General features: G+C 34.5%; 1 protein-coding gene across 1 annotated transcript in view; it reads left to right on the top strand.

The window, feature by feature from the left end:
- Positions 1-2,396: 2,396 nt before the first annotated feature.
- The window catches only part of LOC145667108 (uncharacterized), a 28,962-nt gene continuing 12,115 nt past the window's right edge, over positions 2,397-19,243 (top strand). The window contains exons 1-3 of the mRNA XM_081734847.1: positions 2,397-2,520; positions 9,122-9,251; positions 13,922-14,050. Of these exons, the coding sequence (XP_081590973.1) occupies positions 9,137-9,251; positions 13,922-14,050 (244 nt within the window). The 5' untranslated portion in view covers positions 2,397-2,520; positions 9,122-9,136. The remainder of the gene's footprint in view (positions 2,521-9,121; positions 9,252-13,921; positions 14,051-19,243) is intronic.

Below are 19,243 nucleotides of genomic sequence, written 5' to 3'. Positions count from 1 at the left end.
ATTTTTGGATTTCTTCTCTACTCCTATATTCTTTATGATACCCATTCATTAGCTTTACACTGTTTCACCTAACAAATTCCATCATTTCACCATCACATTTACTACACCTGGTAGATTAGTTGTATCACGTGTTAAACTTTACTCTCTAACACGTGTAAGATACTTTGTCAGTTGCAATTTTACGGTAGAATTCAGTTGCTGTCATTTTGATAGCATTATTCCCGGTTACCAAATGACATGTTTAACTTTCACAGACATACTTCACTTATTTTTTTGCTGGAGAGAGGAGAGGTAACGACAGAATTTAGTTTGTCAATAAAAAAATGTTTATAAATATTATTAATGATCTAACATAATTTGTTTTTAAACATTTAAACTTTTATTCAATAACGAAACAAGAAAAAATGTGTACATTGTCAGTGTTTTTTCCTTGAACTGTGATCTACCTTTATTTGTAAATTTTGTTTCAAAATTTAATTAAGTTTGAAGTCACTGTGCGACCGGAAGATATTGATGGATTTGAATAATATTTAAACATTGTTTTCTACGGGTCTAATCAATAAGAATTTGAACTATTACATTCGGGAAGAGGCTAACTGTAACATGTTAGAAATTATCATAAAAATGTGAACACCCGGAAGATACAAACCAATTTTTATTTTTCTCCTATTTCTCTTTAATTTCCCCAATTAGCAACTTTTTTTTTCAGTATTACGACTTGAAAAAAAAATTGCATTTTTCAGCCCACTCTACTGTATAGAAGTAAGGAAAGTAAGACTGGTGGGACATCGTACATCCAAAATGTCTAATGCTAATCGAATAAATAGAAAATTGATTGAAAATTTGACTTTTTCAAAAGCTTTTATTTCGAAAAAACTGCTTTGATAAGTAATGCTTCCAACTGCATAAATGGTTTTCAATAGAGGTGAGGGTCATAATTAGCTTTACAACAATTTCATATCTTTAAACTATTCTGGAAAAGTTTGTGTCACTGCTTAGAGTTATGTAATTTTGAGAACTTGTAATTACCTCTACCAAAAGATATTTTTGTAATCATAGAAGCAAAGTAAATCAAAAATTGTTTTAAAAACTTCCCACAACTACGCCATTTTTAAGTAATATATCAAATTTAACAGTTTTTTAAATCTCCAGAATAGTTTGAGATATCAAATAGATGTAACGGTATTATGGTCTTTATGATTATTTAAAGGCATCTACGAAAGCATCTATTTAAACACTTCTTCGAAATAAAGTAAATTTTTAATTCCTTGCAAAATAACTATTTCTACTAGATCAAAATGAGTCATATGATGACCATAGTATTAAAAGCTAAGGTAATTTAGATGTGCATTACCCGGTCCATGTCATTTGCGTTATTACTGTTGTAGATTCCCAAAAAATCGGTTGTTTTTGAACGTTTGTGATATTGTAGCGTCCTTAGTTTGCAACACTGCATAGTAAGTGTAGAATCGTAAAATGTTTCGTTTTACATATAGATTTGAAATATGTAATAACCTGACATAGTATCATTTGAAAAAAAAATACAACTTTATCTTGGATTGACAACACTGGTAATCTATTTATATTGCAGAGTATGTCAAAGAATGTAAAATGAAATGAAATAAATTGATTCAATTTTACGTCCCACGCTTATGCCGGCTAGGTTAAAAGAGACTGTGATGAAGAGAAATGGATGAAATGGTGGAATGAAGAAAGTGGGAGGAAACGGGAGAACCCCAAAAAAGCCCCCACACACGATGTTTGTCCACCACAAAGTCCACTTGGTGCGAGCTGGGATCGAATCAGGGACCCACCGGAAGTGAACGCTGTTCCACCGAGCCATCACGGCCCTCTTTAGGATCGAGTAATAGAATTGTAGATTTCTTTTATGTTAATGTCTATGAACATTAGTAAATGTGGCCGTCACACAAGTGTTGTGCTGTTGGTACGGTACAACATAAGCTATATACCTCAACTTAGTTATCGCCAGGTGGCTTAACGTTCTACGGGATGATTTCGTGTTCAGTCGGTGGGAACGAGTTTGGTGTGGGGGGTAGAAATTAAACAGTGAAAAATTTATTTTCGCTTTTATGAGAAAAATAAAAAGCTAGACTAAGCAAAATAAATTGTTTCTCTAAATATTGGGTGTAAAACAGACAATAACACAAATATTTTTTCACAAGGGGAATAGAATGTCCACAGGCTACTCGCTAAGGATTTTGATGAAATGAAAACGGTTACGAATTTTTGCTTTGTGACTGAAGAGGGAGGCATTATTATTGATTTCGACTTCCCTCAACACGCACGTGGTACGGAAAAGCCCTTTAGTAAAAGCCAGTTACCTGTAATCTAAAGTAGGGGGAGACATAGCTTCTTTTTTTTTCTCTTTCTTTTATTATTAGATCGCAGTCGCGCAAAAGCCTTGCAGATGACTGTTATCACGTGTTAGTGTGTGAGTGTCTGGTCTATATTCACCATTGCGAGTTTTTAATAGAAAGTTGTGGCAGGTTTTCAGGCAAGGTAAATTAAACATACGTAGCTTAATATTTCTAACAAATTTCACGTAGAGTACGTACCTTCACTCTTTGTTGTTTGTTGGTTCTTCTGGCTGATATAATTAAGTTATATACAGCGAACCACAATTATCTAGTATTATTACGAAGTTAAAATATCCGATAAATAAAAATTTAAATAATATGGAAATAACTGTAAAATTATAATACTGCATTGTAACATATCTATTAGTACTATTAGTACTAATTAGTAAATTTAAGTACTATTAGTACTTAAAGAAATAATTTCATTCAAAGTAAAATCAGTGGTGGATCTAACCCGGGGCAGGAGGGCCTTATCCCCCAGTTTTTTGTGACAAAAATAATTTAAGCTATTATTTATATATTTTTGAAAGTTTATAGTAAACATGATATGCCTATCATAGTCTGGGTTCTGGCTGAACCCCCCAGTTTTTAACTTCTAGATCCGCCTCTGAGTAAAGTAAATTGCATTAAGTTACTTTGAAAAAAGAATATAAAACAAAATTATTATACAAGAATTCTTTATCAATGAATCGGAAACCTGGATAAATGTGGTTGCACTGTAAATTTGCTCTTTGCACACTTTGCAATTTAACACATTTAAACTTCAATATATGCATATTATAATTTCACTGATATTATCGTTTTTAGATTTGAACATTTGTGAGTTTATGTTCATTTCAAAACCCGTCTTACTTAGCCTCGGTGCATAATCGTGGGACGTTAAACTGAAAATTAATACAAAAATAAAAAAAAAACAATAAAGAGACAAGTTCAATCACAAAGTGGCAACTAAATAGAATGCAAAGAAAATATAACAATAATATGTTAAAACTATTAATTAGGACTAGCTGACCCTGCGCTGTTTACAGAGTGTATCATTCTAATAAGAGCATGAATCTCTTTCTCAGTTTCTCACTATATCTGTTCAGTGCATGTGTCCCTTTAGGCTCTCCCCACACTTAAAGCTGTTTTTGTCGCACAATTATTCTATCACCCTGGCTAAATGCGTTGAGTGTTATGGGAGCATGCACACTGAGACAATGGACACTGAAAAGTTATCGAGGCATCTCCAAGCAGGAGACAGCAAGGTGACAGCTCGGACGGAGACGGAACAGGTGTCCAACAGCTCAAGATGCATGAAATAAATGACAGCTTGCACACAGGATACAAGATAGTTGCTCAAAGCTCCTTATGGAATGCGTAAAATGTTAGCTACGGCGTGACAAACACCTTGACATTTGAAGGTGGCGCTCCAAGTTCCCTTTAAATGCTGCTAGCAAATGAGAGTCCAGCGGTATTGCCACGTTTATTTTGCATACATCCACGTCTATTCCCTGTCGCCTGATCGCGCTGTAGTTTGTCTGCTTAGCCATAGCTACACCCCTTTACCACTTGGCAGCGTCGCGCCAGAGCTTGCGTTTTATTCGTTTAGCTGAAATGCGAAGATGTTTGTCACAGGCTTTTAGTGATAAAGACAGTGATAAGCTAATTGAAGAAATCGAAAAAGGTCCAGCATTATATATATATATATATATATATATATATATATATATATATATATATATTAGCAAGGACATTCTTAGGTAAATTTGAAGAAATTGTGGAAGTATGTTTCGCTGTTGTAAGAAATTGGAATGAACTTTTCAGCCAAGAAAAAAATAACACAGATAGATACATTCAGGGGCGACATTAAGGGAGTGCAGGGAGTTTGAAAAATAAATGCTTTTTTATAATAAATTGTTTACGTGAAACTCATGTCGGTGGAGGATCTTGCCCTCCCCCTGGCAAAATCTGAAATAACGCCACTGGATACATTATTTGACCATCAGATATCGCTGTCATACTGCACTTCGCTCTTTTTATCAATTGATTTCATACAACTAGAAGAAATACACATAAAATTATCATTCTCAATTTTCTTTCCAATATAAATTTTAACTACTTTAAAAAAGTTAAGTGTACGCGGGAAAAACGAGGAAAGCTCATATTAACAAATTTTATTTTATGGCATCTATCGATAGAGGGCAGCATGAGGTTTCTAGACATATATTTACTCGTAGAGTCTATGAGTCTATATTCATTTGACAGAAGTTTGGGGTCCCATTTAAAAGTACGGAAAATGGAAGAACGATGATTGTCCTAGGATTAGCTGAATAAACGATGAAATTCCAATTTCCGGTTGAATAGAAACGGTAACAATTAGAATTTTGTGCTTATGTTTCGATTATTAGTGATAAGATTTTGATGTCTTATTAATATTAGCTTTGAAGTGAAAAGATCTCCAGGAAAGCTCTACACTTCAATCCACACAACAATCTTTGATGTTTTATTCCAAATTAACGCATCGGGAATGAAATACACGAGATGCAGGCCTAATTTGCAGTTCTGTGAATTGTTATGGTGAAACGTCTTTCTAATTTCTGTTTTATCTGTTTCTGTCTTATTGCAGTGATTTAGTTTTCTGTATTAAATTTCATAGTTTTTCACTCAATATCTGGGACATTCATATTGCTTCCCACTTTTTAGTGCGTGTGTGTGCTATGGTCAATGTCCCGCCAAATTGTGATGTCAAATGCCTGGCAATTTTTCTATTGCTGCTGCCAGTGTGTCAGGGTACGCTGACAAAACTATTTTCTCTCCTTGAAGTTGCTGACTGTAGGAGACAGGAGTGAAATAGTTACGCAACTGTTTTGTCACCGATGTGCGGAGGGTCTTACAGACGCAAGTGTAAGACGAAAGGACTCACAAAGGAAGTGAATTGTCGTAAAGAAATGCATATATATCTAAATATAGCATTTTCACATGTAGATGTTGGAGAAACTTGGAGAAGTGACAGATGATGTCAAATGAAATATTATTTCATTATAAATTCATATCCGAGTACGCTTCATGACAGCTCTATAAGCCTTTGAACTTACCAGCATGAAAGCAGGTTTTGGCATTCAGATGCCTGCAATGTCCATCAAAACACTGTACAAAGCCCTTCTACTAGTTGCCTGACACGAGGATATAAACCTTAGTAGCGTCCTAGGGACAATGTTATCTTACCGATTCAAAAGAAAAATGAAATGAAATCTTTGAGTTTTACGTCCCACGATTATGCCGGTTAGGCTAAAGAAGACGGTGATTATGAGAAATGAATGAAATGGTGGAATGAAGAAAGTGGGAGGAAACGGGAGAACCCCGAGAAAACCCACGCACACGGTGTTTGTCCACCACAAAGTTCACTTGACGGGGGCTGGGATCGAACCCGGGACCCCCGATTCAAAAGAGTTAAATAAAAAAAATAATGGCACTTAAAAAAAAATTCAATGATCATTGTATATACAAAATTTGGAATCGACTAGCAAAAAGACACGATTCAAGAATTTGTGGTTTCTGAGCCTTCATTGTTGAAAAGAATTGGAAACAAACATATAAAGCTGCATTTTAGTATATATATATAACACTATATTTTTGCATTGATTAAATATTAACAATATATCCACCTCTTTTAACATGATATTTATTCTGCAAATTTAGGTTTCTTCATAATCACTTCTTTAAAAGTATTTTTAGTGTTTACGTATTATAAATAATTTTCAAGTAGATACCTATAAATAACTAAAAAAAAATAATTCTTGGTGTTTCATACATCTTTTATTTATTTTTAACTAACGTTTCAAAGCAATTGCCTTTATAATCAGAGTTGTATTAATATTTTTTCTCTCTCTCTCAGAAATTAGTGCAACTCTGATGCTAAAGACAGTCAATTGCCTTTGAAATGTCAGTTAAAAAAATAAAATCAGAACGGAACTCCAAAAGTTTAATTTATTTAATATTTAACTATAGTTTAATTAAGAATTAAAATTTTAGTTTCTGAAAAATAAATTTCGTTGTGTAGTAATTAAAACAAAAAGAATAAATACAGGTTGTTTGAGTGATTTGAGTTATAACGTCTCTTTTTAACACCAAGATTACATGATATTACAAATTTACAAAATTTCAAACTTTAAGAAAACATAAACATTATAGAAAGCATGTATCAGTGTCATTACTTTAGCTATATAACTATAGTACCACTTGTAATTATAATTAAAAAAATCAACTTTGATATTTCACTCCTTCATTGTAAACTTCAGGTCTAACTAAGAAGTGAAATTTGTTAAATTTTGATACTAAACTTAGAGAGTAATTTTCACCTATTGGGGCTCATTAAGGTTGGTTTAAAGGGACAAGTTTTGCCGATAGATGTCATTACAGTTTTCGTATCTCTCTCATGTATTTTTTACCTTTCACGAAAATACACGATTTCTCTTACAAATTTCAATCTACAGACTTCAAATTTTTAGAGAAGGAACTTCATAACCTATTGAAGGCAACAATCCGTTTCAATTTTTATTTAGAATTTTCTTCACTGTTAAAATGGCTTCATTGCTGGGTTGGATGTCCAAACCTTTAACAATGGAACTCCTTCAACAATGAAGAAAATTCTAAATGAAAAATTGCCACGGATTGTTGCCTTCGATAGGTTATGAAGTTCCTTCTCTAAAAATTTGAAGTCTCCAGGTTGAAATTTGTAAGAGAAATTGTAAATTTTCGAAAAAGGTAAAAAATACATGAGAGATATACGAAGACCGTAATGACATCTATTGGCTAAACTTGTCCCTTTACACCAACCTTAAGGCTATTTATGTTAATAGGAGAATTAAAGAACAGAAAGTACAGAAGAAAACATTCATTGCAACGTTCTTGAATCACTTAATCTTAAAATATACTTGTACAAGTTTACGCTAACTTACGCGAAGTCACTAATTGGTACGTGGTGCTCAACAAAAATGGCCGTTATTCACAAGATGGTCGCCATCTTTTAAAAACCAGTTTTGTGCTGTTAATAAATATGGTAATACTATATTTAAAAAATGAAAGAAACTAAAATTTCAAGCAAACCTCATTCGATCACTTCATATGGATTGACCCAAAAAATAAGTATCTTGAAACAATAATTTGAACACCATCATTCATGTACGTGCAAGTGACGACGCTAGAGGAGGGCACGGAGCTGGTATCCCTCGGTGACATCTTCCGCCCCCGACTGCACCTAGATATGTTATATTTTAACGTAGGTAATATAAGACGATTATTTTCGGTATAAAAGTAGTTGTCCCCCAAGAAAATGTCTGCCTCTCCCCTTGTCCAGCCAGAAATGAAAGCTGCTGTCGTCATTGTTTTTGAAATATGAATAATTTAGTTCATTGGTTGCTTAATTCTGTTTGTCCCTCTCCGTATGCTCCATATATACAGGGTGTTTCCAAACAACACCGACAACGTTTGGGAAGTGATTCCTGACACCAAGATAAGACAAAAAGTATAGACCTACCTGGGTGCACAAATGATTCCTTTTGGAGTTATAGGCTGCCTAAAACATGAAAAAAAGAACTTTAAAGGTCCATAGCTCCAAAACTATGGGACCTACCTCCAACTGCCTCTCTAGAAAAAAATTGCAGAAGTACCGCAGGATTCTGAAACATGTATTTTTGTCTAGGACACATACTAGTTCCTAAGTGAAGTCTTGACCCGACTACTGTAGGTCTCATAGTTTTGAGGTTATGGACCTTTAAAGTTGATTCTTTTATGTTTTCGGCAGCCTATAACTCCGAAAGGAAGCATTTGTACACCCAGGATGGTCTGTACTTTTTGTCTTATCTTGGTGTGAGGAATCACCTCCCAAACGTTGTCGGTGTTGTTTTGAAACACCCTGTATATATATTACACCCTGTATTTATTTCATATTTAACTTATTAGAGTCAGTTACTGGGATAAGCTACATAATTTAAGCTACCCAGCTGCAAGAAGATAACACCACTCGTTCTGCCCAAGCCTTTGGACAACTGAAAATCTGACTAATTAGAAGCTCTAATTGTTTACATTTTACAAATTTATTTATTAATTAAGGCAGGCAAATAATGGCACAGGTAGTGACATCTATTAGCGTGAAGCGCAAAGTCGTTTGTCGCTTATTATTAGAAGGATTCGATTCATTTTGCCATTGATGACAGTAGAAAGTAATTCCTTCTTGATATTCAAATAGCGCTAAACTCATCCTTATTTTTGGTTAGGAATCACTGCAATTTAATAACGACAGGTTGGCGGTACACTTGCCAGCGATTCACAGTAATTTTATATAAAAAAAATGTTATTGTGTATTACGAATAGCAATAAAAACCAAAGTCACTTTCATCAAAACTTAATAACGAAAGCATACGAAACTATTTAACATGTCTATATAACATCAGATGGTGATATTGGTAATTAATCTAATTTGTGTATGCTCCATGAATATGCCTCTTCGGCTTGATAGTATCGCTGCGGGCCAATCGTGGGCCGATAATAGTTCTATATATTGGTCTGATGGTTTACTTTAAACTTTGGAAAAAATCAGAATTTTAACACAATCCTTCATGCTTCCAAACACACGAGATCTACAATATATCTCCAAGGACTCGGAAACTAAGCAAACGTTATAATATTGATTTCAAAATCTGTATAGTTTCTAATCAAATTTTGTTAGTTAATTGAGCTTTTTCATATGTGTTTCTTTACAGATACAAGAGTTGGACATGGTGATCTTTGTTCTCCTATTTAGTGTTATCTCGCTATACTTCACTGAGAGCTCTTTAACATGCAATGTCACAAAAACTGCATTCAAAATGGACGGGGATTTCATAGTTACAGGTTCGTATATTTAGACTTTTGCTTCTTCTTGAGTAGTCGACTGTAGACTTGGTTTCTTGGTTTTCAAGCATTTTATTTAAACTGTTGGATTACCGTAGTTTGATAAAGAAAAATCTTGCAGAAATATTTGATAGATTAGTCCTTGAAAAACTAATAGTATTTCCATGTTATAAATATATTTTAGAAGTACGTGCCCGGTGCTCCAGTGTTACAGGAGAAATCAGTTAACAATAGATACAACCGCTGTTTACTAATGTACATTTTCATATATATGTCATATATATATATGACATAAATAAATAATCTATCCCAGCAGAATAAACACTATCAAGTATATATCAGATCAGATTGAAATAAATTAACTACTTATTTCCAACTGGCAGCCCGCGATTATATTCAAGTGACCTGCAAATAAAAATAAAAAGTACGTATACGTTTTCTTTCTCTTTCAACTCCATCCAAACAGGAAAAATGTAGCTGGCTAAATCGAAATTTGATTGTTTAGCTCTGAAAACATTTTCTTTAACTTCTTGCTGCCAAGACCATTTTGCAAGGTAAGACAGCTGGAAACCAATATTGATTGGTCGTGTTTTTCTTTTCTTTCTTTTTTTGTGCTGATTTCAAATAGCTATTTTCTAATGTTTGTAACACAGGCCTTAATTACACTAACCTGAAACATTAAGCAACAACAAAGATTCAGAATATACCTAGGTATATTACGCACATTGATGAATGACTTACGCACATTGATGGATCTATTGTATCAGAAGGAATAAAAATGTCCTTCAAGTATGGCTCTTATTTTGTGCTTCCTTACCGTGTGTTATAAATTGGCAATCTGTGATGTAAAGGATAAAAATGTAAAAGATGCTGTACATTTTTACTTCGAGAAAGTTACGTTACGTTTTAATTTATTAGACAACCATTTTTTCCTATAATTAAACACTGCAATACTATCCCTATATTCGTTCAATTGAGCTTATCACATGTTACACTTCCATTCTGCAACTACTATCTAAACATAAAGGGAGTATATTCCTTTGTTGCTGATTGTTCAACCTATATTTTTATCCCATACAAACAGCTTTTGTTCAATGTTACATAAATTAATTTAAAACATTCAAATATTTGTTTAAGATCATTATGCAGAGTAGGTAGAAGTAAGAAATTTTTCCAGTAAATTGGATTTTTTAAAATTTCTAAGATATACTGGAAGAATCTAATTGCAAATGAAAGAGTTGTAGTTCAACATAATAACATTTATATAGATCTTTCATATTAGTCACAATAGCTTAGATAAAATATTCAAAATATTTGTCCATTTTATAGACCTATATATTTTCAAGAAAGTCACTTGAAGAAACGATGCTTTGTCCTATTCTTGTATCTTTGTGACCACTTCACTGTCGTCGTTCGCTGTTTTGTTGTTAATCATTTGGTCATTTTACTTTAAGACTAAAGCCTATTAATAAAGCAACGCATTCGATTTTAACAATATGCACTAAATATCACTGAAAAAATGTGTTACTTCCACCTCATCCTATACTTGTACAATAATCACCTTGTAACAGTCATTCTCATTCGTGTTACGAGTAGATGATTAAAAATAAGATGTAACCAGAGATGAAAACTTGGCCCCACGATAAACTGATCCACTACTCACTGTGTCCCACTCTGACCCACACCATAAACTACTCTGATCCACTGTGACCCTCCGAAACTATTCATCATCAACTTTGACCCATCATCCACGCCCTCTTCCCCACTGACTAAAGAGTTTACACTTGTAATAAAACAAGGTTGTGAAATTACCGCTAATCGAAGCTTGAGTTTCTACGGTCAATCGCTCAAGCACCGCTCTGTTACAATACCGGTATATTTGATCTTTACGATATAAATCGGTAAAGTGTTTGTCACATGAAGCGCCTAGTGTCAAAAACTGCCAAACCTATTTTTTTAACCGAAATTGAGTTATATATCGCTTCTTACATGATTGATCTAAACGAGTACCATGGAAACAGAATTTTGTTTAAAAGGTTAATATTTCATACTAAAAAGCTAGTTCAAATATGGGACTTTCTTACGCGTGTATATGGAATTTCACTGCACGTTTTGTGAGATTACTCGAAACTATGAGAAATGAATGTGGCGCCTTATATTTTGATACTAGGCGCCTTATATTATGATGAATTTAACTTATCATAATTTAATTCAGTTAATTAATGAATTAAATCATAATTTAATTATCATAATTCAATTATTTCCTTATTGAATTACAAATATTTTTCAGTGGAAAATAGGATGAAATTTGATAATCTCAAATGAAGGTATAGTAGACCAGCGTAAAGAGGGGGGGGGAGGTAAAATTTTCCATATAATTAAGAATACCGTACAAACTTAAAATTTCCATGTAATTAAGCTTACAGTACAAATTGTATGGCTATTTTTCTCACAATTTTATGGCTTGATTGCATTATGCTCTGAACGCTCCATATAGTAAACATAAGCTTCAGCAATTAAAATAGAAAGAAATGGATATTTGCGAAGCGCTGCAGTTTTTGTTCTCAATTTGTTTCTCAACTAATATCGATCGTTTTCCATTATTTTTACAAATCAACCCAATACCAATTTTAAGTATGTAGAAAGTGCCCCTCCCTTAAAAGAGAATTGTAAAAAATACTAGCACACGTGGTTTATTTTTAATTAAGAGTTAATATACTGGATTTAAGTTCTCTAAGTTGAACGGCTTCTGAGATATTCAATTTTTCGCAAAAATTCGGACCTCACTCCTCCTTTAGTATATATATTATAATGAAAGCGATATGATAACAACCCTGTTGGAATTGGAGTCTAGCTACATACCAAAAATCATTTCATTTGACTTTGCAATTTGGCTGTGATGATCAGGCACACATAGTTACACTCAATTTTTATATAATAACTCATTTGAAAAAATATTTTTTTCGGTAGTTAGCTCCTCTAAAAACTCACAGGCTGAATCTCGAAAGACAAGTAGTAAATCCTATTGCTATTACTACAATTATAAGGATCAATATCCAAAAGTGCTTGAAGTTCTTTTTTCACTCTGTAGATATACTCACCTCATGTCAGTAAACAGAAACAAATGACAAAAAGGAAGAGAAATAGAGGCCTTGAAAGCAAGATGTAGGCAAATTCACCAGTGTTCAGAAGATGCTATCTACAATGCACTGTGCAGATTGGGGCGGTGGGTCAGTGGGTCAGAGTGAATTACTTGTTTCACGCCCTGTTGACCCACGACCCACTGACCCACCCTATCTCTGGATGTAACGTGGAACATATGTGTTTACTTGAAAGCTTACTAAACTGTGTCTCAATCATAGAAGACACTGAAACGAAAATACGTAAAATACCTCATAGCAACGTAGACACTAGAGAATTGTGCTCTTTTCAGTCAGAAAAGATTAAGAGTTGTTTACTACAATTACTCATGTGCGTATAATACACTATTGCTTTAAGATGTGACTTGCGTATATTCGCAGAATAAGTGAGAGATGAATGGAACAAGTCACTTTGTGTAAATATTTATCAAAGCATTTTTACTTGTTTATAATATTATGATCTGTGTAATTCAATGTATTAATATCAGTACTTGCAAATGCTACTGCACTCGATAACAAGAGGAGAAACATGACTCAAGTAAGATAACAGATTTACCTCCGCTCAAATATAAAAGTGTCGAAAACCTTTAAATAATGTGGTTATTTTTTACAGTAGATAAATAATGAAAGTAGAATATACTGTTGACATTTCTTGCAATCAGAGCCGTAACTTAGATTTTTCTGGTGGCGGGGCAAGCAATAATACGAGCATTTGGGCCCCCTCGAAAAAGTTGTTTTTCTAATTCTTGGCCCCCCTCTTTCCATCTTTCTCTTACTTTTATGGGCCCCTCGGAGCCTGTGGGCCCTCCTGCACGACAACGTCTGCGGGGCCGTTAGTTAAGGCCATGGGCCCGTTTCATACGTAGCAAATTAATTAAGGGGACAATATTGACAAATCTTAAAGCCATACGAATAAATATTATTTCTAGGGCCCCTAATAGTACATTTTTACTGAAATGGGCCCATGACTCATTTTTGTTTTATTGACCTTTTGTGTGCTGTTTTGTTTATATAATGTAGTGAACCTGTTTGGTGCTTCATTTATAATTTCATGTTCACATCGTATATGGAATAAGAAAATTTTGTCTTAAAGTGGACCCCCTCGAACGGCGGGGAGCTTCCCTGGAAGGGCCGTTGCTCTCTTCCTCCCACAAGCTACGGTCTTCTTTGCAATAGGATAGGTTTGACAATATTAACTCAAATAAGCTGTTTTCACTATTGTACATCGGGATTACAATTGCTATTTATTAATTTGTGACCTGTGAATTAAGAGAACTCTTTAAAATTACACAATACAATGCTCAAAACTAATCATTTGTTGCATTGACATTATTATTACTGAATCCCCGTCCGTTCGTTAGAGGCTCACTATTTCTACCACTATAAAATACGTACGAATGGCAACGTCGCGTCGCATGACGTCACGTTCTGATGTACTACTTTCTAAAAGTGAGAAAGACTTTAGTCATAGGAGTTACTATGTCAATTCAATAGTTCTCTAATATTGTTTTTCTTGATTTACATCTACAGGGCTATTGGATTTGCACAATGGCCCCATTTGTGACATACCTGTTAGAGAAGGACGACAACAGGTGGCAGCAGCTGCATGGACTATAAATCGATTAAATGAACTGGAATACATACACGAATTTAAGATTGGTAAGATTTCTCAGATGTCTATAGTAGTGTAGTATACAGGTTGAGAATTAAAGGAAGTCTCATGTCCTATACGAAATGTGGAGAAAATGGCTGATTTCTCTTCTTTATACTACATTATCTATGCCAAAAATAGGTTTAAAAAAAGGTACACAAATGTTTTAGAAGGTGTGGAACGAAATGCAAATCTGGCTAAAAGAAAAAGGGTAAAACATCTGAACAAAATTTGAGAAGGATGAAAAATAATTTAGAAATAAACTCTGTTAAAGGAGCAGTTCGAGTTAAAAACAAGTTTGGTTCAATAGAAAGAGAAACAAAAAATAAGAGACCCGTATTATTTTATATCTTGATAGGCCGTCTCGTTCAGCTTCTACAAACATTTGTTTTTGATGAATCGTAAATGGTGACGTCATTGGTGGGATACGCGAGAAACTCAATGTGAGTCAGCAACTACTCCCTTGTACGCAGCTGATAAACCTTTAATAGTGCGTTCGATTTAATAGATTGTGTTTTGGATTTGTTAGCAGTCTTGCTCTGTGTTGAATTTTTGAGGGAAGTTTTTGTTAGTTGTTTTTCCTATAGCATTAGTATAAAAAAGAGTAGAGAGAGAGAGCAGAAATTATGTTTGTTGTGCGAAACAGTGTTTCTTCCAGACGTGTTTTTAGGGTGGCACTGTCTCCCGGAGCTCTGAGAGATTTCCCCGGAGGAGACCAAAATAATACGTCTATAATGTAATAAATATAATAGTACTGTGTAAAAATAATGATTTTTTTCTGAAAGAAACACTAGTGTGAAGTAGGAAACACGTGTTAGTACAGCGCGTGCTGTGTCTGTGAAGTGAAGTAGAAATGCCTAACACCTGCTGTGTTTTCGATTGTAATTCTTGTGCAATTGAAGCTGAGGACGTAAAGTATCTTTTCTTACGTTTCTAAGTCGTGAGAAATCACCAGATCGATATAAATTATGGCTCAAGAAAATCAATGGGGAAAAAATGTACCAAATAAAACCACTCGTGTTCCAAACATCTTGAAGAGCCTGCCTTCGAGAAGTCAAGTTTACTGAAAGAAAAGTTAATGCCAGTGGCGGATCTAGGCTGGGGACGGGGGCCTAGGACCCCCAGTTTTTGAGTGACAAAATTTATTTAAGCTATTATTCAAATATTTTTGAAAGTTTTTAGTAAACATGATATACATATCATAGTCTGAGTTCTGACTCCTCCCCCCCCCCCCGTGAGTTTTTACCGTCTAGATCCACTTCTGGCTAATGACAGGAGAATTATTTACACGCAAACTGAGAAAGAATGCTGTTCCAAGTATATTATTGAAAGGTTTAAAATCCGAGCCATTAAACAAGCACCGATCTATGTCCAGTTACCAACGTACAAATATCGTACAAGACGCAATTGATGGTTGCAGTCAAGACGAGGCATTAGAGGGTAATAAAGACGATGTCACTCATGATTCTGAAGATACTGCTTTAGAAATAAGCTATACAATGTGAATTAGGGAGTGAAATATACCGGCTTGAAGAAGGAATCAGTGACGATGACTGTTCCTCAAGACATTGATCCATCGTTTAATTTCTCTGCATCATGTGACAATGATGATGAAACGGGTGATGAGAGTTGTTCCGCGGACAGCTATGAGAATAAAAGAAATTTAACCGGTGAAGTGTTTTTCGTATTCTGACAAACTTTACAGATGTTATTTCATTTTTGCCTCATATGTTACGCTCCTATACATACCTTGAAGTACAAAATTATAGGGTCAGCGTTAAAAATTGCAACAAAACGTGAAAATGAACATACTTATGTTTGGGAATCGGGAGAATGATTAAAGAAAAGATACTTAGGTGTTGCAGCAATCTCGTCCGCCATCCATTTACATATTGGTTTCGGTGTTTTTTTTTTTTTTTTTTTTTTTTAACGTTGAACTCATGCTTTATAGGATACGTTTTATAATATTATAAAAACGTTTGTACAGCCCACCATCAGATATCATTTTCTACTTGTAGATGATATTTGTAAGTCTTTGCAATTAGTTCTGGAAAAGAAAACCGCACTTAGAACGCGCCATCGCACCTCTTACAAACGAAATGCCTGGCACTGTGTAGTATGTAAGCCTGCTCTCGCTCCTTGCCCACCTATGACGTCATAACAAAATCTTTCTTTCTCTGTTACTCGCTAACGACTGAACGTATCGCGATCAAACAAACACCATTCCTTTTAGAATTTTCAATTCTACAAGTGGAAATAAATTGTAAAAATTGCATTTCTAAGTCGAACTGCTCCTTTAAGGTAGTAAAGATAACACGATTTCATATCCTTTATTATAAGCAACCAACAATACTTTGCTACTGTGCAGATTGCATACAAGCTAAGGAACATTAAGATTTTAAATGGGATACAGATAGGCACGTTAAAGTCAGATTTATCAGTGAAGATGTTAACGGATTGTCTCCGTTGGATAACGAACTTGGCCGAGGAAATCTCTCTAGCTATCTATTACGAACAACAAAATTGTGGAAACTTCGCTTTCGCTCAAGAGTTGCCATGTAGAGTTGCGGACGAATGAACTAACGGTACGTTGTTATAAGTCTCATGTCCCACTGTACGATCTGAATAATGCACAAACTAAATATGGGCAGAATAATGAAAAAGAAAGTGTAGTTACAAACTAATTAGATTTGGGCAGAATAATGGGAAAGACAAAGGGTAGCTCAGAAGGGGATAGGTGAAAGGTTTTACCTGGCACCTGATTTTAAGCTCTTCTTTCCATTGAAATTTTGATCTTATTTGAAATCGTCATTAAAACTGGCTCAGAGACACATCGGGTCAGAGACAAGAAGCTGCTTTGCGTGGTATTACGCGTAAAAAAAGGTTTTCTACGTGACGCGTAAAATACGCGTAAAAACGCGTAATTTACGTAAATTACGTAAAGTACGTAAAAAATTAGAAACAGGTCTACAAATTAAAAGAAAACGTTCTACGCGCTGAGCTTTAAAAAAATTCTTCCTAAAATTGTATGGAATCTAGCTGGATTTTGCAAAACTTAATCCGTAAGCATAAACTGGGAATTTTGTATTGGCTTTGTAATGTAGCATTGTATAATACGTGACTGTTCAAAACCCATTTCATCATGTTTCATGTTTTAAACCCTCTGTAATCGAGAAAAGTTTTGTGCTAGAGAAGCCGTGGGAGAAACTATTGTGCAATACAACAACAATGGTAAGCCTTCGTGGTCTCCATTTGTGACGACTTTCTGCAATGTCTGAGAAAAGCATCACGAACAAGTAGAGGAGTTTCTGTTGGAAAACCTCGGCCCTTCAGGAATAACTAGCTACCAACAATATCGAGGAAAATTTGAAGAACTTATGAAGAAGGGAATTACAACATCACGCACATTCTGGTATTTCGCTACTCGGCAACATAAGGAGTTGTCGGAATTTGCTATGAAGTTACTGAACATCCTAGCATCTTCAGCGCAAATTGAAAGACTTTTCTCAAATTGGCCCTTTGTCCATAACGTCACAAGGAACCGGCTCAGCTTCGAACGTTAGAAGAAACTACTTCAAATACAGTACACCCTCAAATTATAAGACCACTCAAGTTATGAATATTAGTGTGATTAAGAGTATTGTGTCCGAATTGTCCTAAACTATAATGGAAATGGCATGTAACATTTTTTTTTTTTTTTTTTAGAATTAAAATAATGGCTAAGTTTTAAATGAAATGATATACTCAGTGTTATTGGAACCAAATGAAATATATTCAGTATTCGAACTAAGAAGAAAGACAAATTGTTTCTTTCCATAAACAACGAAGAAACAAGTAGTTCAATATTCTGTTGAGTATTTTCTTCAGTTTTGTCTATTTTTTATGAGCATCAAAAAATTCTACATTAAAAGTTCAAATGATAGTCCAGTGCTAAGGGAAGTAATATATTTAGTGTTGTTGGACTTGGAAGAAAAGAGCAAAATAAATGAGTTCATTCCGAAAAATGTAGTATAATGTTCTATTGGGTGCTTTTATATTCTTTCAGTTGTGTGTGTTTAAAATGAGAATCTAATAACTTTTACATCGAAAATTCAATATGTCCCAGTGCTAAGTGAAGTGGTATATATAGTGTCGTTGGGACGTGGAAGAAAAACAAACCAGTTTATTCTAAAATTTCATTACTTCAATATTCTGTTCAGTATTTTTCGTATCAGTTATATGTGTGTTAGTGTGTAATATGAATGTGAAATGAGCCTAATAGTCAATGTCTCTTTCTTCTCTAATAGAAGTTTCAAAGTATACTGAAATGTTTCGAGTTTTATATTAAAAGCTGCAAAGGTATAACAATAAATTGTTATAATCAAAAGATTACTTGATACTTTCAAACATATCCGAACCAACACATATTTTTAATGTGTGTGCTTATATCTTGGGTGGTTGTGCTTGTGCGCGCACTAATAGGTGGATAGTAGTAGTGGGCCGGCGAGGGGCTATCCAAAATTATCTTTTATTACTATGATTTCGCATGAAATCATTCATTACTTTTCAATATAATGTTTAGAAGATAATAATGTTTTAATGCTTAAATAAGAAAACTAAGCTTACAATATAACCGACTATTCAAAATGATCTTAGTTTTAATGAAAGAAATATAGTTTTCTACGTCTGCGTAAAAAACTGTTTTTCTACATGACGTATATTACTAGTAAATTACGCGTAATTTATGTAAAATACATAACAAGTAAATTACCTTGCCAACCCTGGTGGTAATCGAACTACTCTGGATCATTCGGACCTACACAACCTGGTCTGATGGTAGCAGAGTTTCAGATTGTCTAAGACGTTGAAGTGTTTCTCCCGAAACACGAAGGCTGCTCAGAAGGTTCTGTCTGGTACCGTAATCCTCAAAATCCCGGTCTGACCTTCGTCACTTTTGTATCAAAAATAACGATTCTGCTGCAACCACCGTGGTGTAGCCACGTTCGTCGTAAGTCTTTCTCTTGTTGGTGGTTGTTTCCCCATTTCTCAGTGTGTCAGGCACCGAGAAATGGGTAAATGAAATAGAGCAGAAAGAATGTTGAGAGATGGGGAAATGGAGAATCGCAGAATGTTCAGAATGACTAGTGTTACCTGCAAGAAGAGAAATAAAGTTTTCTCGTCTCGTACCATAAAACTTTTGTAGAAAGTTCCTCGGAAAGTTT

Source organism: Thermobia domestica, chromosome 12 (assembly GCF_964235325.1).
Source record: "Thermobia domestica chromosome 12, izTheDome1.hap1.1, whole genome shotgun sequence".
NCBI lineage: Eukaryota > Metazoa > Arthropoda > Insecta > Zygentoma > Lepismatidae > Thermobia > Thermobia domestica.
The sequence above is the reverse complement of the archived record's forward strand: the minus strand, read 5'-3'. Positions and strand labels throughout refer to the sequence as shown.